Source organism: Salvelinus fontinalis, unplaced genomic scaffold (genome assembly GCF_029448725.1).
Source record: "Salvelinus fontinalis isolate EN_2023a unplaced genomic scaffold, ASM2944872v1 scaffold_0685, whole genome shotgun sequence".
In the NCBI taxonomy this organism is placed as follows: Eukaryota; Metazoa; Chordata; class Actinopteri; order Salmoniformes; family Salmonidae; genus Salvelinus; species Salvelinus fontinalis.
Window position 1 is genome coordinate 33,568 of NW_026600894.1, and position 24,714 is coordinate 58,281.

The window sequence follows — 24,714 nt, forward strand, 5'->3', positions numbered from 1 at the left end:
GGATTTCACATGACTGGGAATACAGATATGCATCTGTTGGTCACATATACCAACAGGGGCATGGATCAGAACCAGTCAGTATCTGGTGTGACCACCTTTTGCCTAATGCAGCGCGACACATCTCCTTCACATAGAGTTGAAGTTAGGTTAAGACTGGATGGACAACGAGCACGCATATAAGCTTCCCTAAGACGATTTCTGACCATTTTTGCAGAAATTATTCAGTTGTGCAAACCCACAGTTTCATCAGCTGTCCAAGTGGCTGGTCTCAGATGATCCCGCAGGTGAAGAAGCTGGATGTGGAGGTCCTGGGCCGGTGTGGTTACCCGTGGTCTCCAGTTGTGATGCCGGTTGGACGTACTGCAAAATTCTCTACAACAACGTTGGAGGCGGCTAATCGTAGAGAATTTAAAGTTAAATTCTCTGGCAACAACTGGTGGACATTCCTGCAGTCAGCATGTCAATTGCACACTCCCTCAAAACTTGAGACATCTGTGGCATGGTGTTGTGTGATAAAACTGCACATTTTAGAGTGGCCTTTTATTGTTCCCAGCACAAGATCAGCTTCTTGATATGCCACACCTGTCTGGTGGAAGGATTATCTTGGCAAAGGAGAAATGCTCATGAAAAAAAATGGTAAAATGACAGTGAAAATAACAGTAGGAAGGCTACTGAGGATCTGAGGACCCATGCCAAATCTTTTCAGTCTCCTGAGGGGGAATAAGTTTTGACGTGTCCTCTTCACGACTGTCTTGGTGTGTTTGGACTATTCTAGTTTGTTGGTGATGTGGACACAAATGAACTTGAAGCTCTCAACCTGCTCCACTACAGCCCGTCGATGAGAACGGGGGTGTGCTCGGACCTCGTTTTCCTGTAGTCCACAATCATCTCCTTTGTCTTGATCACGTTGAGGGAGAGGTTGTTGTTCTAGCACCACCCGGCCAGGTCTATGACCTCCCTATAGGATGTCTCGTCATTGTCGGTGATCAGGCCTACCACTGTTGTGTCATCTGCAAACTTAATGATGGTGTTGGAGTTGTGCCTGGCCATGCAGTTGTGGGTGAACAGGGAGTACAGGAGTGGACTGAGCACGGACCCCTGAGGGGCTCCAGTGTTGAGGATCAGTGTGGCAGGTGTGTTGCTACCTACCCTCACCACCTGGGGGCGGCCCGTCAGGAAGTCCAGGATCCAGTTGCAGAGCTTAGCAGATCCTTAGCTTAGTGATGAGCTTTGAGGGCACTATGGTGTTGAACGCTGAGCTGTAGTCAATGAATAGCATTCTCACGTAGGTGTTCCTTTTGTCCAGGTGGGAAAGGGCAGTGTGGAGTGCAATAGAGATTGCGTCATCTGTGGATCTGTTTGAGCGGTATGCAAATTGGACTGGGTCTCGGGTTTCTGGGATAATGGTGTTGATGTTAGCCCTTACCAGCCTTCCAAAGCACTTCATGGCTACGGACGTGAGTGCTACGGGTCTGTAGTCATTTAGGCAGGTTACCTTAGTGTTCTTGGATACAGGGACTATGGTGGTCTGTTTGAAGCATGTTGGTATTACAGACTCAATCAGGGAAATGTTGAAAATGACAGTGAAGACACCTGCCATTTGGTCAGCACATGTCCAGAGCACAAGTAATCCATCTATCCCAGCGGCCTTGTGAATGTTGACCTGTTTAAAGACAGCGTGATCACACAGTCGTCCGGAACAGCTGATGCTCTCATGCATTCCTCAGTGTTGCTTGCCTTGAAGCGAACATAGAATTGATTTAGCTCGTCTGGTAGGCTCGTGTCACTGGGCAGCTCGCGACTGTGCTTCCCTTTGTAGTCTGTAATAGTTTGCAGGCCCTGCCACATCCGACGAGCATTGGAGCCGGTGTAGTGCTATTCAATCTTAGTCCTGTATTGGCGCTTTGCCTGTTTGATGGTTCATCGGAGGGCATAGCAGGATTTCTTATAAGCTTCCGGGTTAGAGTCCCCCACCTTGAAAGCGGCCACTCTACCCTTTAGCTCAGTGCAAATGTTGCCTGTAATCCATGGCTTCTGGTTGGGGTATGTACGTACAGTCACTGTGGGGACGACATCCTTGATGCACTTATAGATAAAGCCAGTGACGGATGTGGTGTACTCCTCAATGCTGTCGGAAGAATCCCGGAACATATTCCAGTCTGTTTTAGCAAAATAGTCATGTAGTTTAGCATCTGTTTCATCTGACCACTTTTTTATAGGCCGAATCACTGGGGCTTCCTGATTTAATTTTTGCTTGTAAGCAGGTATCAGGAGAATATAATTATGGTCAGATTTGCCAAATGGAGTGTGAGGGAGCGCTTTGTATGTGTCTCTGTGTGTTGAGTAAAGGTGATCTAGAATTGTTTTCCCTCTGGTTGCGCATTTAACATGCTGATAAAAATGAGGAAAATCTTGAGACTTCCTTACTTTTCGTGCACCAGCCTGTGTTTACAAAATATGCACAGACCGCCTCCCCTTGTTTTACCGGAGTGTGCTGTTCTATCTAGCCGGTGCAGCGTATATCCCGCCAGCTGAACATTTTCCATTTTGTCATTCAGCCACAATTCGGTGAAACATAAGATATTACAGTTTGTGATGTCACGTTGGTAGGATATTTTTGATCATACCTCGTCTAATTCATTGTCCAATGATTGTACGTTGGCAAGTAATATTGATGGTAAGGGCAGATTTCCCACTCGCTGTCGGCAGATCCTTACGAGGCACCCCGCCCTGTGTTCTCTTTGCCTGCGTCTCTTTCTCTTACCAATGACGGATTTCGGGTTTCTGAAGTACATCCTGTGCGTCCTGCTTGTTGAAGAAAAAATAATTGTCTAATCCGAGGTGAGTGATCACTGTCCTGATATCCAGAAGCATTTTTTTGCCGTAAGATACAGTGGCAGAAACATTATGTACGAAATAAGTTACAAATAACACGAAAAAAAACATAATAGCACAATTGGTTAGGTGCCTGTAAAATGGCTGCCATTTCTTCCGGCGCCATCTTTCACATAATAATTTGAAAGAAATCAGCTTTTTGTGAGTATGGTTAACTTTTGAGATATTTTATTTCAGCTCAAGAAACGTGGGACCAACACTTTACATGTTGCGTTTATATTTTTGTTTAGTGTCTATGTCATGTCTCAAAATCGATATCTATCTCACCTTTATATAGAAAGAGTGGGAGGCCCCGGTGCACAACTGAACAAGAGGACAAGTACATTAGAGTGTCTAGTTTGAGAAACAGACGCCTCAAAAGTCCTCAACTGGCAGCTTCATGAAATAGTACCCACAAAACAGCAGTCTCAACGTCAACAGTGAAGAGGCGACTCCGGGATGCTGGCATTCTAGGCAGAGTTGCAAAGAAAAAGCCATATCTCAGACTGGCCAATAAAAATAAAATATTAAAATGGGCAAAAGAACACAGATACTGGACAGAGGAACACTGCCTAGAAGGCCAGCATCCCGGAGTCGCCTCTTCACTGTTGACGTTGAGACTGCTGTTTTGCGGTCCTTTTCACATAAAAGGCACTTTTCTTCTACCTGTTGCAGCATGTGTGTTGATAAGAGTCTCTGTCACTGACATCTATCTCTTTTTTCTGTCTCCTTCAGGATTGAAGACCTACCTGATCTCAGGGAGGAAGGTGGAGCCGTGCCACTGTAGCTATTCCCAGCTGGGCCTGGCTGGCCTGGATCCTGGAGGGGACATCCACTGTGCCACACCCTGTGCCCACACCCCAGATGGACCCCCCAGAGCCCCCTCAGCGTGTGGCCTACCCCAGGGAGGGGCTTCCGACAGGGCCAAGGTGAGGACATGGTATTCTGCGGGGTAAAGGGGAGATGGGGGTCAGGTGTGTGCTCATTCCAATCTTTGGTGGTTTTCTACTGTGTAACTTGGATAGACATATTATTTGGTTGTAATAGCATACTGTACTTTGACTTCATTTAGTAAATGGTCATAGTGGAACAAATGTTCAGCTCAGTAGACATGTCTTCAGAACATAATTGTAGGGCCCTGTGTTTTGAGCAGTCATGTGACATGAGATTCTATCCTGTATTTTAAGCCTTATCCAGAAATTAAAATTACACCAACAATGTAAGGAATTGTTTGAGGATGGTGTTGGACCATTTGACCTAAAAAGTTAATGAAAGTTTAAATTAAGGTTAAAATCCAAGCATGTTACATAATTGCATAAAACACAGGGACCTAACTTAACAAGATGTTGACCGTTGAAGTCGGAAGTTTACATACACCTTAGCCAAATACATTTAAACTCAGTTTTTCACAATTCCTGACATTTAATCTTGGTAAGAATTCCCTGTCTTAGGTCAGTTAGGATCACCACTTTATTTTAAGAATGTGAAATGTCCGAATAATAGTAGAGAGAATGATTTATTTCAGATTTTCAGCTTATATTTCTTTCGTCACATTCCCAGTGGGTCAGAAGATAAATACACTCAATTAGTATTTTGGTAGCATTGCCTTTAAATTGTTTAACTTGGGTCAAATGTTTTGGGTAGCCTTCCACAAGCTTCCCACAATAAGTTGAGTGAATTTTGGCCCATTCCTCCTGACAGAGCTGGTGTAACAGAGTCAGGTTTGTAGGCCTCCTTGCTCGCACACACCTTTTCAGTTCTGCCCACAAATTTTCTATGGGATTGAGGTCAGGGCTTTGTGATGGCCACTCCAATACCTTGACTTTGTTGTCCTTAAGCCATTTTGCCACAAAGTATGGAAGTATGCTTGGGGTCATTGTACATTTGGAAGACCCATTTGTGAGCAAGCTTTAACTTCCTGACTGATGTCTTGAGATGTTGCTTCAATATATCCACATAATTGTCCTACCTCATGATGCCATCTATTTTGTGAAGTGCACCAGTCCCTCCTGCAGCAAAGCACCGCCACATGATGCTGCCACCCCCGTGCTTCACAGTTGGGATGGTGTTCTTCGGCATGCAAGCCTCCCCCTTTTTCCTCATAACATAACTATGGTCATTATGGCCAAACAGTTCTATATTTGTTTCATCCGACCAGAGGACATTTCTCCAAAAAGTACAATCAGTCCGTACCACCACTACAGTCGTGGCCAAAAGTTTTGAGAATGACACAAATATTAATTGTCACAAAGTTTGCTGCTTCAGTGTCTTTAGATATTTTTGTCAGATGTTACTATGGAATACTGAAGTTTAATTACAAGAATTTCAGAAGTGTCAAAGGATATTATTGACAATTACATGAAGTTGATGCAAGAGTCAATATTTGCAGTGTTGACCCTTCTTTTTCAAGACCTCTGCAATCCGCCCTGGCATGCTGTCAATTAACTTCTGAGCCACATCCCATTCTTGCCTAATCAATGCTTGGAGTTTGTCAGAATTTGAGAGAGACAAACCGTCACTTCATTGGCTCTCTCTCTCTCTCTCTCTCTCTCACACACTTCACTGCTACAACCCCCCACTTCATTGGCTCTCTCTCTCTTACACACTCACACACTTCACTGGTACAAACCCTCACTTCATTGGTTCTCTCTCTCCCTCTCACATTCACTCACACACACACTTCACTAGGTTTAATGACGACTCTTTGAAGCTGTTTCCTTTCTGTGGGCTTCTCATCCCTCTCAAACACTCACTGGTCCTCAGAGCCTGACTTGGCTGTGTGTGTGTGTGTGTGTGTGTGTGTGTGTGTGTGTGTGTGTGTGTGTGTGTGTGTGTGTGTGTGTGTGTGTGTGTGTGTGTGTGTGTGTGTGTGTGTGTGTGTGTGTGTCAGGCTGTGTGTGTGTGTGTCAGGCTGTGTGTGTGTGTGTCAGGCTGTGTGTGTCAGGCTGTGTGTGTGTGTGTCAGGCTGTGTGTGTCAGGCTGTGTGTGTCGCCCGAAAGTGAGCCAGTGTTCACAGTATCATCTGGCTGTTTTAAGTCTGTAGGTGTATGGGTGCGCACATACACGCGTATGTGTCTGCATCACAATGTTACCAAGTACTTTGAACAATCCTTTCACGGCCAGTGCCTAATCATCAGATGAGTGTATATTTGTCTCTGTCCATTCCTTCAGCCTACCCCAGCCATTTCTATGTCATCCCTCTCTCCACTTCTATCACCCTGGCCCTGTCTCTCATCCCTCTCTCCACCTCTCCTCCTCTCACCCGGGCACTGTCTCTCATCCACCTCTCCTACTCTCACCCTGGCCCTGTCTCTCATCCCTCTCTCCACCTCTCCTCCTCTATTACCCTGTCTCTCATCCCTCTCTCCACCTCTCCTCCTCTATTACCCTGTCTCTCATCCCTCTCTCCACCTCTCCTCCTCTATTACCCTGTCTCTTATCCCTCTCTCCACCTCTCCTCCTCTATCACCCTGGCCCTGTCTCTCATCCCTCTCTCCACCTCTCCTCCTCTCACCCGGGCCATGTATCTCATCCATCTCTCCTCCTCTATCACCCTGTCTCTCATCCCTCTCTCCACCTCTCCCCCTCTATCACTCTGGCCTTGTCTCTCATCCCTCTCTCCACCTCTCCTCCTCCATCACCCCGTTTCTCATCCCTCTCTCCACCTCTCTGCCTCTATCACCCTGGCCCTGTCTCTCATCCCTCTCTCCACCTCTCCTCCTCTCACCTGGGCCCTGTCTCTCATCCCTCTCTCCACCTCTCCTCCATTCACCCTGGCCCTGTCTCTCTATAGGGCTGCTATTGTGGTTGGTATTGTATCCATTGAATCTGATTGTGTATCATTGTGATTCTAATTAGTGGTAAAATGCTGAAGTGCTGAGTTCGTGCTCTCTCTCGCTTGATCTCTCTCTCGCTCTCTCTCTCTCAATGGGTCCATTTCTCATAATCTTTTATTGTCTGTTTCTTTCCCTGTCTCACTCTCTCTGCCCTCTGTCTGTCTGTCTGTCTGTCTCTCTCTCTCTTTCTCTCTTTGTCCTGTTTCTGTCAAACTGTTTTTCTCTCATTCATTATTTCTCTCCGTTATATCTCTTCAGCCTCAATTTACTCATTCTTTACCTCTCTCCTTCCCCACTCTCTCTCCCTCTCCCTCCCTTCCTCTCGCTCCATTCCTCTCTCTACCCCAACCTCTATCCCCCCTCTCTCCCTTCCTTCCTCTTTACATTTAACATTTACATTTAAGTCATTTAGCAGACGCTCTTATCCAGAGCGACTTACAAATTGGTGCATTCACCTTATGACATCCTGTGGAACAGCCACTTTACAATAGTGCATCTAGATCTTTTAAGGGGGGGGGGGGGGGGGGCAGAAGGATTGCTTTATCCTATCCTAGGTATTCCTTGAAGAGGTGGGGTCTTTCTCCCTAGCTTTCTCGCTCTCCACCCCCCCCCCCATTAAAATTAGAATAGAGTAATAGTGAACTATGAAAGAACATATATGGAATCAAGTAGTAAGCAATTTTTTAAAATGTATTTTAGATTTGAGATTCTTCAAAGTAGCCACCCTTTGCCTTGATGACACTTTGCATTCTCTCAACCAGCTTCACCTGGAATGCTTTTCCAACGGTATTGAAGGAGTTCTCACATATGCTGAGCACTTGTTGGCTGATTTTCCTTCACTCTGCGGTGCAACTCATCCCAAACCATCTCAGTTGGGTTGAGGTCGGGTGATTGTGGAGGCCAGGTCATCTGATGCAGCACGCCATCAATCTCCTTCTTGGTCAAATAGCCCTTACACAGCCTGGAGGTGTGTTGGGTCATTGTCCTTTTGAAAAACAAATGATAGTCCCACTAAGCGCAAACCAGATGGGATGACGTATCGCTGCCGAATGCTGTGGTAGCCATGCTGGTTAAGTGTACCTTGATTTCTAAATAAATCACTGACAGTGTCACCAGCAAAGCACCATCACACCTCCTCCATGCTTCACGGTGGGAACCACACATTCGGAGATCATCCGTTCACCTACTCTACGTCTCACAAAGACACAGAGGTTGGAACCAAAAACCAAAGGACAGATTTCCACCGGCCTAATGTCCATTGTTCGGGTTTCTAGGCCCAAGCAAGTCTCTTCTTCTTATTGGTGTCCTTTAGTAAGGGCGGCAGGTAGCCTAGTGGTTAGCGCGTTGGGCCAGTAACCGAAAGGTTGCTGGATCGAATCCCCGAGCTGACAAGATAAAAATCTGCTGTTCTGCCCCTGAACAAGGCAGTTAACCCACTGTTCCCTGGTAGGCCATCACTGTAAATAAGAATTTGTTCTTAACTGACATAAGAACAGGATTTAAGACATGAAGGTCAGTCAATGTGGAAGATTTCAAGGACTTTGAAAGTTTCTTCAATTGCAGTCACAAAAACCATCAAGCGCTATGATGAAACTTGCTCTCATGAGTACCGCCACAGGAAAGGAAGAACCAGCGGTACCTCTGCTGCAGAGAACAGTTCATTAGAGTTACCCGCCTCAAAAATAGCTTATTCTTGCCATAATATGGACTTGGTATTTTACCAAATAGGGGTATCTTCTGTATACCACCCCTACCATGTCACAACACAACTGATTGGCTCAAATGCATTAAGAAGGAAAGAAATTCCACAAATTAATTAACAAAGCACACCTGTTAATTGAAATGCATTCCAGGTGACTACCTCATGAAGCTGGTTGAGAGAATGTCAAGAGTGTGAAAAGCTGTCATCAAGGCAAAGAGTGGCTACTTTGAAGAATCTCAAATCTCAAATATATTTTGATTTGTTAAACACTTTTTTTGCTTACTACATGATTCCAGATGTGTTATTTCGTAGTTTTGATGTCTTCACTATTATTCTACAATGTAGAACATAGTACAAATAAAGAAAAACCCTTGAATGAGTCGGTGTGTCTTTTGACTGGTACTGTATAAACTCAGCAAACGAAGAAATGTCCTCTCACTGACAACAACTTAACATGTGTAAATATTTGTATGAACATAACAAGATTCAACAACTGAGACATAAACTGAACAAGTTCCACAGACATGTGACTAACAGCAATGGAATAATGTGTCCCTGAACAAAGGGGGGTTCAAAATCAAAAGTAACAGTCAGTATCTGGTGTGGCCACCAGCTGCATTAAGTACTGCAGTGCATCTCCTCCTCATGGACTGCACCAGATTTGCCAGTTCTTGCTGTGAGATGTTACCCCACTCTTCCACCAAGGCACCTGCAAGTTCCCGGACATTTCTGGGGGGAATGGCCCTAGCCCTCACCCTCCGATCCAACAGGTCCCAGACGTGCTCAGTGGGATTGAGATCCAGGCTCTTCGCTGGCCATGACAGAACACTGACATTCCTGTCTTGCAGGAAATCACGCACAGAACTAGCAGTATGGCTGGTGGCATTGTCATGCTGGAGGGTCATGTCAGGATGAGCCTGCAGGAAGGGTACCACATGAGGGAGGGGGATGTCTTCCCTGTAACGCACAGCGTTGAGTTTGCCTGCAATGACAACAAGCTCAGTCCGATGATGCTGTGACACACTGCCCCAGACCATGACGGACCCTCCACCTCCAAATCGATCCCGCTCCAGAGTACAGGCCTCGGTGTAACGCTCATTCCTTCGACGATAAACGCAAATCCGACCATCACCCCTGGTGAAACAAAACCGCGACTCGTCGGAAAAGAGCACTTTTTGCCAGTCCTGTCTGCTCCAGCAACGGTGGGTTTGTGCCCATAGGCAACGTTGTTGCCGGTGATGTCTGGTGAGGACCTGCCTTACAACAGGCCTACAAGCCCTCAGTCCTGCCTCTCTCAGCCTATTGCGGACAGTTTGAGCACTGATGGAAGGATTGTGCCTTCCTGGTGTAGCTCGGGCAGTTGTTGTTGCCATCCTGTACCTGTCCCGCAGGTGTGATGTTCGGATGTACTGATCCTGTGCAGGTGTTGTTACACATGGTCTGCCACTGCGAGGACGGTCAGCTGTCTCCCTGTAGCGCTGTCTTATGCGTCTCACAGTACGGAAATTGCAATTTATTGCCCTGTGCCACATCTGCATTCCTCATGTCTCCTTGCAGCATGCCTAAGGCATGATCACGCAGATGAGCAGGGACCCTGGGCATCTTTCTTTTGGTGTTTTTCAAAGTCAGTAGAAAGGCCTCCTTAGTGTCCTAAGTTTTCATAACTGTGACCTTAATTGCCTACCGTCTGTAAGCTGTTAGTGTCTTAACGACCGTTCCACTGGTGCATGTTCATTAATTGCTTATGGTTCATTGAACAAGCATGGGAAACAGTGTTTAAACTCTTTACAAAAAAGATCTGTGAAGTTATTTGGATTTTTACGAATTATCTTTGAAAGACAAGGTCCTGAAAAAGTGACGTTTCTTGTTTTGCTGAGTTTATATATATATATATATATATATATATATATATATATATATATATATATATCATTGTTAGTAAGGATTGTGCTTTGTTGAGTTTGAACCAAATGGGTGTTACCCTTTTTGATCTGCTTTAGTGAAAGGTCCGTTTATACCATCAATCCTCCCGAGTCACTACCCTGTTTTAGGTGTTTATGTTTGAATGATGGAAGTAACATTTCCCTGTAGCCTGGAGGACATTGAGTATCTATGACACCATGTTTCTAGAATAATTATTATGTCAAGACTTTGGTATTGTTAAGAATATTTGGGTTTGTGGTTTTAAGACCTAAGCTAGAAGAAGAGTACAAGCCCTGGAAAATAAATCCCTATTTAACAGTGAAAATATGTTTGCATGTTTGTGAATTAAGAAAAATAAAACTGTTTTGTGTTTGCGTGCGTGCGTGTGTGGTTGATGCACCCAATCAATACTTAGGCTAAGCACACTAACCACACACAACACAAGAGTGAATGTGTAAACTACAGTATAAGAATTTGTCAATACTAGGATTGAAGAAACTGAAAATTATATAAATAGACAAATACCTCTCTTTCTCTCCTTCTCTCCAGTCTCCCTGTCTCTCCTGCAGTGCGGCTGTAGTTCCAGAGGAGGATCAGGTTCTGGAGAAGGGCACGGTGCAGAACGGTTGCCATGACGATCACACAACCAATAGCAGCAAGGTTTGCCTCACCTTACCTCACGCTAGTGAACGTTTGACCTTTGAACCTAGCCGTGACTTTTACTCATCCCAACCTGACTTCACTTAAATCCAACCCCAGTTCATAAAACCAGGCTTAGTGTTATCATATTTTATTTCTGAAGTCGTATTTATATCGCCATACTGTACATGATGGAATGACCTGACAAGAACAAGCCTGACATAACTTTATAGAACCTAGCCAAACGGAAATGTCTTGATTCATTTGGATTCACTAACTAAGTCACTAATCACTCTTATCCAAGACCTCAGGTCTAACCCTTCTCACTCTCCTCTTTCTGTTTCAGCACACGCGCACACACGCACGCACGCACACATGCACGCACACATGCACGCACGCACACACACACACACACACACACACAAACACACAGCTTCTCACTAGCCTCTCTCCTCTCAACTCCACCAGGACACCTCATCTCTCAAATGTCCCTCCCAGGCCCCCGTAGGCCGCAGCCCTAAGGCCCTGAACGGTCTGCTGAGCCCCAGGCTGGAGGAGCCCCTGACCAACAGCCAAACGTCCCTGTGTGAGATGCTCCAGGAGAAGGAGAAGAAGTGGGGTGGAGGGGCCATGGGGATGGACCACTCTGCTCTCATCCCCCTGCGCTCCAAGAACTTCAGAGAGAGGAGCGACGCTCACTTTGTAGATGTTATCAAAGAGGACAGGTGAGGGGATGGATGGATGTTACACAGACTGATCTGGAACCGGGCTTGATGGATGTGGTGGTGCTTTTTGGAGAGTTGGCAGAACAGCACTAATAGATCTGAGACCAGGCTAAGGGAATCAAAGGATAAGATTCTGATCGCTGAAGGCTGAACTGTTATGTAAGAAGCAGACCCACACGTATCTTTCATGTGGTATCAATGTCTGTTTTGGTACAGTGTGTCTATTTACAATGTGCTTTATAGAACTAGTGTTACAGAAATTCCCTTCCTTTCCCTAAAATCCCCAGTTGTATAGAAATCTGGGTTGGAGGATCTGGATTTCCTGCTTATTCCCCCCGATTCTGGGAACTCTCCAACTGGGATAGAAAATATATATATAATATTTTTCTAATGTTTTGAGGTAGTTACCAGAATTTTGCAATCCTATATAGAACACACACTGCGGTATGATCTGCTGCGTGCTATTTTGTTTGTAGTGATCCTTACGCTTCTGCCCACTGAATAAGCACCTGGGTGATGTTCATTCGGCACCAAATGGAAGAAAACAGACATGATACAGTTGATGGTCTATCTGGACTTGTCCAGTAAGAAAAGCTCATTTTCCATTTCAAAATGTTTTTCCATTGCAAAATGCCTTATGAACACGGACAGCCCTGGTGGTATGATAGGTTGGTGTAACTCTCTCCCCGCCAAGTCTGTCTTCTCTGTACTGACTGACTGACGTCTGTTGATCTGTCCATCTCCCAGTCTGATGAAGGACTACTTTTTCAAGCCTCCCATCAACAAGCTGAGCCACACCTTCCTGGACAAAACCCTGGAGTCTGCCTACAGGACTAGTTACCAGGAAGAGGTGTGTATCCCTCTCTGTCTGTTACTCTGTCTGCATGTGTCTGTCTGTCTGTTTACTTCCCTGCGTCTGTCTCTGTCCCTCTTTTCTGTCTGTCTTGCTATCTGCCTCTCCCTGTCAACACGTCCTCCCTTTATTTGGTCTGTCTGTTCCCTATCTATTAGTAGATAGGGACATGAATCTGTCTGTCTGTCTGTCTGTCTGTCTGTCTGTCTGTCTGTCTGTCTGTCTGTCTGATGTCCCACTTCCTCTCTCTGTCTACTAGACTAGACCTGGTCTGTCTTTTCTTGTCTGTCACTCTGACTCCCTATCCGTTTCACCTTGTCTGTCTAGCTCTCTGTGTGTGTGTGTGCTCTCTGAGTAACCTGTAAGCACTGCACTATGTATGGCCTGTCAGGACTGCGGCAAAGACAGGGAAATCACTGCAGGACATCGATAGGAATGTCCTCTTAGCTTGTGATACCCTCTGCTGGTACAGTGGGGAAACTGCATGTTCAACTTCAAGTCTGGATAATGTTTTGTTAATTTTCATACTTATTACTTAATCACAATGAGACAGTTTTATCAATGTTCTTTTAAGACTTCCATTCTTCATGCTTCTCTATTCTCTCCTGCAACCTTTGCTCTCTCTCTTTTACCCTTTCCAAACCCTCCCGCTCTTTATCTCTTTACTCTCTGCAACCGGTACCATTCATTGCCATTGTGCCTTTAGTAAGGCACTTAACGGCGGCTAACGCTGTGCTGCTCTCAGCCTTGTGTATCTTTGTGTGTGTATGAGGTTGGCTATTGTGACAGCAAATCAATCCATTTCCGTTGAAAAATGACAAAGTATCTATTCCCTCCCGTCCCCAGGTGGAGACCCAGGCAGCGGTACAGACCTTTGCCAGCCCTACCTTCAGCTCTTTCCTGGACATGGTCCTGTGCTGCTCAGTGTTCCTGGCCCTCTCCCTGGCCTGCCTCCTCCGTCCCCTGCTCTCTCTCCCTGGGGCCCCCCTGCCTGCCCCGGCCCTCGCCCTGGTTGCCGTGGCCGCCTTGCTGGAGGCCCTGGCGCTGGTGCTGTCAATACGGTAAGACGGTTAGGGGAGAGAAAATTACGCTGGAAGAAATGGCAGCATTTTTACGGGCGCCCAACCAATTGTGCTATTATGTGGTGTTTTTCACGTTATTTGTAACTTATTTTGTACATAATGTTTCTGCCACCGTATCTTACGGCAAAAAAGAGCTTCTGGATATCAGGACAGCGATCACTCACCTCGGATTAGACAAAGATTTTTTCTTCAACAAGCAAGAAGCACAAGACATTCTACAAACACCCGACAGGGCCATCATCCCCATTATTTGCAAGAGGAGGCGACGCAGGTACAGAGGACAAAGAGCCGGATGCCTGGTCAGGACCCGGAAAAGGCGAGTGTAAAAGCTGCCGTTACCGTCAATACTACTCGCCAACGTGCAATCATTGGACAATAAACTAGACGAGGTAAAATCACGAATATCCTACCAACGGGACATCAAAAACTGTAATATCCTATGTTTCACGGAATCGTGGCTGAATGACGACATGGATATTCAGCTAGCGGGATATACGCTGCACCGGCAAGATAGATCAGCACACTCCGGTAAGACGAGGGGGGGGGGCGGTCTGTGCATATTTGTTAACAACAGCTGTGCACGAAATCTAAGGAAGTCTCTAGATTTTGATCGCCTGAAGTAGAGTATATTGTGATAAATTGCAGGCCACACTACTTGCCTAGAGAGTTTTCAGCTATACTTTTTGTGGCTGTTTATTTACCACCACAGACAGATGCTGGCACTAAGACCGCACTCAGACAGCTGTATAAGGAAATAAGCAAACAGGAAACCACTCACCCAGAGGCGGCGCTGCTAGACTACCAAATTTCCATCAACATGTTAAATGTGCAACCAGAGGGAAACAAATTCTAGATCACCTGTACTCCACACACAGAGACGCGAACAAAGCTCTCCCTCGCCCTCCATTTGGAAAATCCGACCACAACTCTATCCTCCTGATTCCTGCTTACAAGCTAAAATTAAAGCAGGAAGCACCAGTGACTCGGTCTATAAAAAAGTGGTCAGATGAGGAAGATGCTAAACTACAAGACTGTTTTGCTATCACAGACTGGAACATGTTCCGGGATTCTTCCGATGGCATTGAGGAGTACACCACATCAGTCACTGGCTTTATCAATAAGTCCATCGAGGACGTCGTCCCCACAGTGACTGTACGTACATACCCCAACCAGAGGTCATGGATTACAGACAACATTCGCACTGAGCTAAAGGGTAGAGCGGCTGCTTTCAAGGTGCGGGACTCTAACCCGGAAGCTTACAAGAAATCCTGCTATGCCCTGCGACGAACCTTCAAACAGGTAAAGCGTCAGTACAGGGCTAAGATTGAATCATACTACACCGGCTCCAACGCTCGTCTTATGTGGCAGGGCTTGCAAACTATTACAGACTACAAAGGGAAGCACAGCCGTGAGCTGCCCAGTGACACGAGCCTACCAGACAAGCTAAATCACTTCTATGCTCGCTTCGAGGCAAGCAACACTGAGGCATGCATGAGAGCATCAGCTGTTCCGGATGACTGTGTGATCACGCTCTCCGTAGCCGACGTGAGTAAGACCTTTAAACAGGTCAACATACATAAGGCTGCGGGGCCATGTCTTTGATTGAGTCTGTAATACCAACATGTTTCAAGCAGACCACCATAGTCCCTGTGCCCAAAAACACAAAGGAAACATGCCTAAATGATTACAGACCCGTAGAACTCATGTCCGTGGCCATGAAGTGCTTTGAAAGGTTGGTCATGGCTCACATCAACACCATTATCCCAGAAACCCTAGACACAGTCCAATTTGCATACTGCCCAAACAGATCCACAGATGATGCAATCTCTATTGCACTCCACACTGCCCTTTCCCACCTGGACAAAAGGAACACTTATGTGAGAATGCTATTCATTGACTACAGCTCAGCGTTCAACACCATAGTGCCCTCAAAACTCATCACTAAGCTAAGGGTCCTGGGACTGAATACCTCCCTCTGCAACTGGATCCTGGACTTCCTGACGGGCTGCCCCCAGGTGGTGAGGGTAGGTACGGGGCTGTAGTGGAGCAGGTTGAGAGCTTCAAGTTCCTTGGTGTCCAATTGCTCGGCCTCTGACCGCAAGGCACTACAGAGGATAGTGCGTACGGCCCAGTACATCACTGGGGCCAAGCTTCCTGCCATCCAGGACCTCTACACCAGGCGGTGTTAGAGGAAGGCCCTAAAAGTTATCAAAGACCCCAGCCAACCCAGTCATAGACGGTTCTCTCTACTACCGCGTGGCAAGCGGTACTGGAGTGCCAAGTCTAGGACAAAAAGGTTTCTCAACAGTTTTTACCCCCAAGCCATAAGACTCCTGAACAGGTAATCAAATGGCTACCCAGACTATTTGCATTGTGTGCCCCCCCCCCCCCCCCCCCAGTAACCCCTCTTTTTACACTGCTGCTACTCTCTGTTTATCATAAATGCATAGTCACTATAACTATACACTCATGTACATACTACCTCAAATTGGGCTGACCAACCACTCCTCCCGCACATTGGCTAACCGGGCTGTCTGCATTGTGTCCCACCCACCACCCGCCAACCCCACTTTTACGCTACTGCCACTCTCTGTTCATCATATATGCATAGTCACTTTAACCATATCTACATGTACATACTACCTCAATCAGCCTGACTAACCGGTGTCTGTATGTAGCCTCGCTACTTTTATAGCCTCGCTACTGTATATAGACTGTCTTTTTACTGTTGTTTTTATTTCTTTACCTACCTATTGTTCACATAATACATTTTTTGCACTATTGGTTAGAGCCTGTAAGTAAGCATTTCACTGTAAGGTGACCTGTTGTATTCGGCGCACGTGACAAATAAACTTTGATTTGATTTGAGAAGGAGAAGTGGAGAGGTGAAGAGAGGGAGAGAGGAATGGGGAGGAGGAAAAGGGAGGAAGAAGTTCAGAGGGATGGAAGGAGGAGGGAGAAGAGGGGAAAGTGATATGAGGGGTGGGTTGGAACTGGGGAGGAGAGGAAGAGGGGGAGAATGGTAAAGGAAGGGAGAGAACTAAGTGGGATGAGGTTTGAAGATGGGGAAAAGGGGATGCTATTAGCCTGTTTTTCAATGGGGTTGGATTACTGTACACGTACTGTCTATCAGCCCTCTCTGAGTTAACCTCCTCTCCTCCTCTCCCAGGATGGCCTTCTACCTGGACAGTGTGATGAGCTGCACTAGGACCCTGCTGAAAGCCATCTCTGGCTGGGTCCCCCGTCACCTGATAGGTGCCGTGCTGGTGTCCCTGCCCGCTGTGTCCGTCTTCTCACACGTCACCTGTGACATGCACCTCTCCATACAGGTGAGTGTGTCTATTCTGTTCATTTGCCCTGGTAATTTCCTCCAGAGTTTGCTAATGCTAACGATTGTTCCTTCCTGTGTCTCTATCGGTGTCTCCCAGTTCACCATGCTCACCTGCTGTGCAGTGATCATTGCCATCATCCAGTACTGTAACTTCTGCCAGCTGAGCTGCTGGATGCGCTCGGCCATGGCCACCGTGGTGGGACTGGTGCTGTTCGCCCTGCTCTTCAGCCCACCCTGCAGGTCAGGCACGTTATGATGGCTTCTATTTTTTAACACATTTATGGCCCTTTTTTGTTGGTCGGAAAGGACCTGAAAGGGGCATCTGCAGTTCAAACAACAATAACAACACGTCACACCCTGTCACTGTTTTGGTAAACAACTGAGGAACGGGGCTAGAGAAATGTAACCACCCTCAAATTTGTATATTACACATTTAATGCGCTACCAATGCCCTCACTGAAGTTCGATAGGATATTGTACACAATATTACCACAATGTCATAAATTAGTATGATTTTTCGTTTGTGCTGGCACTGTGTGGAATTTAATTTGTCGTGGACTCGATTAATCTCATCCGACCGTGTCTCGTGTTTTTGTCTCCTCTGTCTTCCAGTTCTACCAACAGTATGTTATTTTGGTGAGTAGAAGGAAGTTATCCATACAACTAATGATGCATTCACAATGTATCATTGGAAGGCCATGCTGTATTCTCAGATTATAAATATATTTCTCTCACTCCACCTTTCCTTAACTCCTTCCCTCTCTCTTTTTCTCCATCCCTCCTTCCTTCTCTCCCTCCCTGCCTACATTTCCCTACATCTCTACCTCCCTACCTCATTCTCCATCACTCCTTTCTTCTCTCCTTCCTTGTTTATCCACCCTTTCCCTTTCTTTCTCCATCTCTCCCTCCCCTTCTCTCTCCTCCAGGTCTGGCAACGCCACCAACAACAGTAACCGCAGCAGTCTTGTACATGGTCAGCCTGAGCCCGCCGCTGACCTCGTGCCCCGCCTCCAGGACCTGCTGGGCCCCGAGGTGGGAGTGGCTTTCTTCCTGCTCCTCCTGCTCGTCTGGTTCCTCAACCGCGAGTTTGAGGTCAGCTACCGCCTCCATTACCACGGCAACGTGGAGGCCGATCAGCACCGCATCAAGATCCAGAACATGAGGGACCAAGCCGATTGGTTGCTTAGGAACATCATCCCCATCCACGTGGCAGAGCAGCTCAAAGTGACTCAGAGTTACTCCAAAAACCATGGTAGCGTTGGCGTGATTTTTGCCAGTATCGTTAACTTTAGCGAGTTCTATGAGGAGAGTTACGAGGGTGGCAAAGAGTGCTACCGCGTGCTCAACGAGCTCATCGGTGACTTTGACGAACTGCTTCGTGAGCCGCCCTTCAACAACATCGAGAAGATCAAGACCATCGGCGCCACGTACATGGCGGCGGCCGGGCTGAACGCGCAGCAGTGCGCCGAGGCGCCGCACCCGCACGGCCACCTGCGGGCGCTGTTTGACTTCGCACTGGAGATGATGCGCGTGGTGGACGACTTCAACAAGAATATGCTGGGCTTCAAGTTCAAGTTGCGCATCGGGTTCAACCACGGCCCTTTGACCGCAGGGGTGATCGGCACCACGAAGCTGCTCTACGACATCTGGGGCGACACTGTGAACATTGCCAGTCGCATGGACACCACGGGCGTGGAGTGCCGCGTGCAGGTGAGCGAGGAGAGCTACTGCGCCCTCAGTGCCATGGACTACAACTTCGACTACCGCGGCACAGTCAACGTCAAGGGCAAAGGTCAAATGAAGACATTTCTGTTCCCCAAGAGTGCAGACAGTGGTGCCCCCGTTCCCCAGTACCTGCTCTCCGTCTCACCAGAGATCCGGGTGCAGGTGGATGGGAGTATCGGGCGCTCGCCAACGGATGAGCTCTCTAATATGGTGCCTAGCTCCATGGCTGGCGTACCCAGTATCACCAGTCCCTCGCTCAGCTCTGGGGTGTCCACAGGTCTGCTGCGGCCTGAGAGGGGGGTGGTGGACGCTGGAGATAGGCCAGACAGTCGGCAACAATACTACTGTAGCCCTACTACTACAGAGACCATCGCAGCCAGACGCTCCTCCTCATCATCCTACGTTGGTCTAGCCTCCATGCCTATCACTAGTCAAGCTGGAGCTACTTTGACAGTCCATCAACCAAATCTACCCATCACTAATAAAGGTGAAACTCCTTCAACCAACGTCCAACAACCAAATCTGCCCACCACTAGTCTAGCTGGAGCTCCTACAACAAACGTCCTCCAACAACCAAAACCTGTGGCGCCTGCCTCCCTCCAGCCTCTCTCCCCTCAGAATGCCACAGCAACTGAGTCACGGAAGCAGGTGGAAAAAGAGAAAGAGGAGAAGGACGATGATGACATTATTGGCGAGCTAACGAAACTCTAAGACTGTTATGTCTGCGATAGTTTTTTGCATTAGCCTTCAGCCCTTTAAGCACGGCCTTTCTTGCATTCCTGCCAGTTGAAGCTTATTATGGAACAGTCATATGTGACGAGAAGGAGGTAGCACCTAAATGGCAGACTGTAAGAAACCAGTTTCTGGCTCCTCAGTTGTCAATTCTTCTCCAGGTTCGGGCTCATTAGGACACGCCTTTGTAAATCTTTTTGCAACTGTAAGCGAAAATTAGCGTTTCTTATTGAACAAGTTCAGATACTAGGTCTGTTTTCTTCCCGCTCATGTCCACTGAACACGACCGATGTATCTGGTGGGCACAGTAAGAGTGAATAAGAAGATAGGGAAAGTACGATGGGCGCTATTACTGAACTTATGTTGCTATAGAAACCCAGCCTCCTATGATCTACTTGATTCTCACTAACATCTTTAGTCTTTTTTTTGTTGTATGTTTTTTTTCCTTTTTTTTCTCGCCTTTGTTTTTTTAATGCCTTGATTAAGTGCCTTTAGCACAAAATAATGTGTAGACCAAGCTGATCTGGACAAGGAAAGAAGAAGAAACATAAAGGGAAAAGACAACTGGGAAAGACTTCTACACTACAAAACTGTGAACCTTATGTACATTTTAAGGCAAAAGCTTGGTTTCTGTCAGTTTGTTACAGTTGTCTTTGGTCTGTGTTGCTTTTATTACTGTAGTTAAGGAGTTTACAAGAATCGGAGCAATAAGGAATGCCACAGTGAAGAGTGAATGATGGGTTACAAATGGGGAAGCAAGATGGAGTCGTCTTTTCACAGTGAATCACTTGAAATTGTCTAAGAAAAGCACAGGCCTCGCACAGCGCTTTCAGACAAACCTACAACAATATCTAGAACATCAGTCGGAAGGCTTGACTGTGTGCTTGTGTCTGTGTGCTACACTACAGTAATAACTGCCGTCCACGGCCTCATGTGGAGAGGTGGCTGTAAGTTGTCATTCTGCAACTGATGAAACCGTGGGAAGAAGGTCGAGAGTGGGATTAAGAAATAATGAAATCCCTCTTGCTGATGTGGTATCTGTTCTCCTGGCCCTGGTTAAAAGTAAGGACCTCTTTCTTACCAGCCTCAAGCCGTCAACTAGACCTTGGTAATAGTAATTAGGGCTGAATCCTAACTCCCACTTAAGTCTGTTTTATGTCGAGGTCTCCCATTGACATTAATGCATGACTAAGTGAAAATGTTTAAGCTAGGACTTGACGCTAACTCTTTAACATATCATTAATTAGCTTCAACTGCACATTAGCTCTGCAAGTCTATAAAGCTAACTTTTAGCACCACAGGTTGGTTCATGTGCCATAACCTCTTCCTAGTCTTTACAGGAATGCAATGTGCTGTTAGGCTACCGTTGTTGAGGTTTGAAGTGCACCCCTCTAGGTAGGCCTCCTAATAGGTTGTTTCTATAGAACGTGCTGGTTTGCTTACAATACAGTTATCTGCTAAAACTGTTACATGTGCGTCACGTACATATCATGTGGAATAGGCAAGAGCACAAACAGATTAACCTGAGTTAATATGTTGAGTGATCCAGTTTAACGGAATGGTAGATTGGTATATTGACCTTCAAATAGGACTTGATATGCTATCGCCACGCCCCACTCCTGTTACCGTCCGGCTATTTAGAAATACATGCAAGGGGGAATGCACCCGATTCCTCGTTACAGCATTCCTGCCAAATTAGATCCTGGATAATAAGGGACATTTCTAACATGCGTCATGTAAACAACATATAGAAATAAACATGTAAAGTGTGCATGTTCAGTGCTACATATTTTCCTATGTGTTTTGTGTGTTTGTTTTGTGTGTTTGTTTTGTTGAAGTTGAGATCTTGTTGTTTTCTTTTTATATATATATATATATGTGTGTACTGTATGCATTGTTTTATCAGACCCTTTCTTGAGAGAATTGAGTATGGTAAACTGTACAGTGCATTTCCTCCAACTGCAAGTCTAATCATCCCTGTCATTTTCTCTCTGTTATAGTAAAAGGGCTTGGGTGCTCGGGAGAAATAACAAAACAAGTAATGGTACTACTAGGTTTCCATCCAATTGGCGACAGATTTTCATGCGAATATTCTAAAATCTACATAACGAAAATATGCACATTTTTCCACCAGTGGTGTGTTTCCACCAAACGGACTTGTTGCGGATAAAAATCAGTGCATGATGACATAGAGCACACAAAATGTACTTTTTCACTTACGTTTTCACGTACCAAATAAAAATCTAAAGTTCAGTGTGTTTCCATTCCATTTTCAACTCTACCAATAGTTTTGCTATAAAAAAACTGTTGGGTAAAATAGCAAATGTGCCTACTCTGGTCTTGGTACATGTGCTCTAGCCAACAGCTCGCAGATACAATGAGGATAGGCTCGTTTACATAATGAGATTATTATGGATAAGAGCGAGTAAATGTGTATTTTTCAAACGGCAGCCAAGCATGGATCAACATGTCACCAGAATCAGACCCTGGAGATTTATTAGAAAGGAGCATCAAGGTCACTGTGCACTTTCACCACCCTGTCAAGTTCATCAGAAGTTAGGCCTATTTCATATGTAGCCTTATAAACTGCTTATCATTGCGTGACTCAAGGTTTACTTCGATATGATTATTATATGAATATTTACCTTTAAAGGCATTTCCACTGCCATTTCTCACATAATTGATAAAAAATTTACCAACACAGAAAGATCCCCACCCCGTCGAACAAACAAATTATCTTTCGCCATTTATAAAATTGTACCGAAACTTCCTGTTTCCATCACAGATGTTGTGATTTAAATTTTTTTATACGATATGACTTTACTCACATAAAAACTGGGGATGGAAACGTTTATATTATTTTTGACCTCAGACATACTTTGAAACCTCAAAGGTACAATATCAAAGCATTCTGAATTAGGAGTATAACTTGGGAAGTAAATGATCATAGTAAAAGACTCCAAAGCAACATGTTTTAGTTTAGTAAAGATGGAGATACTCAGGATATCCCAGCAATCATTTGGGTTTTAAATGCATCTTTCAACTTTCAGCACTTAAGTTTCTCTTTTGTAGTGCCATAATTTGTTTTACTACAGGTTCCTTGTGTGTACTGCAAGAGTTTGCTAGTAGTGCCTTTTCAGTCATAGAAAAATCCTCTCTAAATCAACTCTTATATCATTTAATTAAGATTGCCACGTTTTGTTTTCTCAAACCTCCTTGAATATACATTTGTTTGGCTTTTTTACATGTGCACATATTTTTCTCATCCAAGTTCTTTGAACTTTTTATATGAATTTGACATGTGCCTTTTCTACTACATAACCTGCTGAGCAATTGTTTCCAACATGTAGTATCACTGATATGAGTATGAAATTCAATATTGCAGTTCATTGTCACTTTTTGGTACACAGCTGCCACTTATTTGTTTTGATGTGGATTTAAAAACAGGGAATAACAAAAATGTAGTTTTGCTTTGTTTGACTGGATATTGTTGTACTGTGTAGAATTGCTTGAATGGGGTTAGGCCCATTTTAAGTGCATTAATCTACAAACGGGATTGTTTTCAAATTGTCAAATGTATTCTTGCCGATTATGAGCGTGCAACCCTTGTTGTAACCTACCCAAATTGCATTGATTACAATAAAGGGACATATTGGAAACAATCAGTTTAAATAATAAACTTCACACAGTGTTATGTTGCTAAATGTCCCAAGGAAGGGGAATCTGCATAATTGAGGTCTGGACACATGAAAGGAAGACAAAACCCAGATATTAGCTACAACTTATCTTATTGCTTTTGAGAAACTCTGCTTATCAACCTATGGATTCCTGGTGTTTTATCGTGTTGATGCTGGATAAGTAGCGTTCTTTAGAAAGCAAAGGGAAATAAATAGTTGAATTTAAGGCTAACTCTTATAGAGGTGTTGGAGCTCAAATCTTATGCCCAATTCAGTCCGAACCGTACTGTGATGATGGCTCTATTTTCATTTCACACTGCAACTGTGGTGAATGTGTTACCGAACCAGCTCAGTACAGCTCGGTTGGGCTCAGTAGTGTGAAAAAGCTATTGTGTTCCCTACTTCAAAAAAAGCTTTGTTTTTTTTGTACTAACTTGCCTTCATTGCAAAAAGGACTTCATGAAATGACAATGGGATTGAAACGTTGTGAACTAACAGAATGGCACATTGAGACTGGTTTTGATGCCAACTATAGATGTCATTGATTTGATGTATGTTTGGCCTTATTTCCCCCTCTTTAATTAGCTTGTCGTGCACATTGATGACAGGTTGTTTCTATACTCACTAGTACGATATGTATGCAGTATGTATACATTTTGCACAAAGCACTCACTCTGTATGTACATATGCATTTTATATTTTGTATTATTTATACAGGTGCCATTGTTGAAGGGTTGAGGAATACATGGAAGGTTAGATAAATGTTAGAACACACAATTATGTCCAAATGTCATGTTTGCCTGCATGTATAGTATGTGTGTGTACCTACCTGTACGAATGTTTGTGTAACTGTATGATTGTGGGAGAGGGATGCTCTAACTTACCACAGTAGGCCTAGGATTGTGTGCTGCCTGAACTTGTCCATTTCTTTCCACCTCAGTATGTCAAAGTCAATTTACATTTGAGTAATTTAGCAGACACTCTGATCCAGAGCATACATTTTCTCCATACTGGTGCCCCGTGGGAAGCGAACTCACAACTTGGCATTGCAAGCACCATGCTCTACCAACTGAGCCACATGGGACACTGACAATGACCTATAAGGACATTTTCCTGCCACCACTACTTCTATATAGGCCTAGGCGACAGATCTCTCCATCCTAAGGGATCCCATGGTATTCCCCCATGAGTAGCCTGGTTGGTCTCAGATTGGTTTGTGCTGTTGGCAGCTCCTATGGTCAATGTAACAGCAAAAAATGACCATAGGAGTTGACGAGACAGTGCAAACAGATCTGGGACCAGGCTACATCATCAACACCCTGCAAGGTAAAATCACACTGCTAGATTTCTGTTAATGTTTTCAGACCCTGTTTCATATAAGCCTACTGTACAGTTGTGGCTGGTAGATCTTTGGCCTCCCTCCCACTGTATTTTATATAGCCTATAGCACGCTGCATTTTTGGAGGGGTCCGCAAATGAAGGTAAAAAAAAAAATGAATAAAGTGATTTTTTTCTGAGACTTGTTTGGATGGTTCTGTTTGCATTGCTTGATATTTACCCATTATTACAACTTTTGATGATGCATTTACAATTGACATGTAAACTTCTGTTGCTT

General features: G+C 45.2%; 1 protein-coding gene across 1 annotated transcript; it reads left to right on the forward strand.

Moving 5' to 3' along the window:
* Window positions 1-344: 344 nt before the first annotated feature.
* LOC129847047 (adenylate cyclase type 9-like) lies at window positions 345-24,616 on the forward strand. Its single transcript, XM_055914823.1, has 10 exons — window positions 345-357; window positions 3,319-3,803; window positions 10,885-10,995; window positions 11,443-11,699; window positions 12,447-12,549; window positions 13,399-13,613; window positions 16,804-16,963; window positions 17,063-17,205; window positions 17,578-17,601; window positions 17,892-24,616. The coding sequence occupies exons 1-10, from the start codon at window positions 345-347 to the stop codon at window positions 19,399-19,401; spliced, it is 3,021 nt and encodes a 1,006-aa protein (XP_055770798.1). The 3' UTR covers window positions 19,402-24,616.
* Window positions 24,617-24,714: the final 98 nt, after the last annotated feature.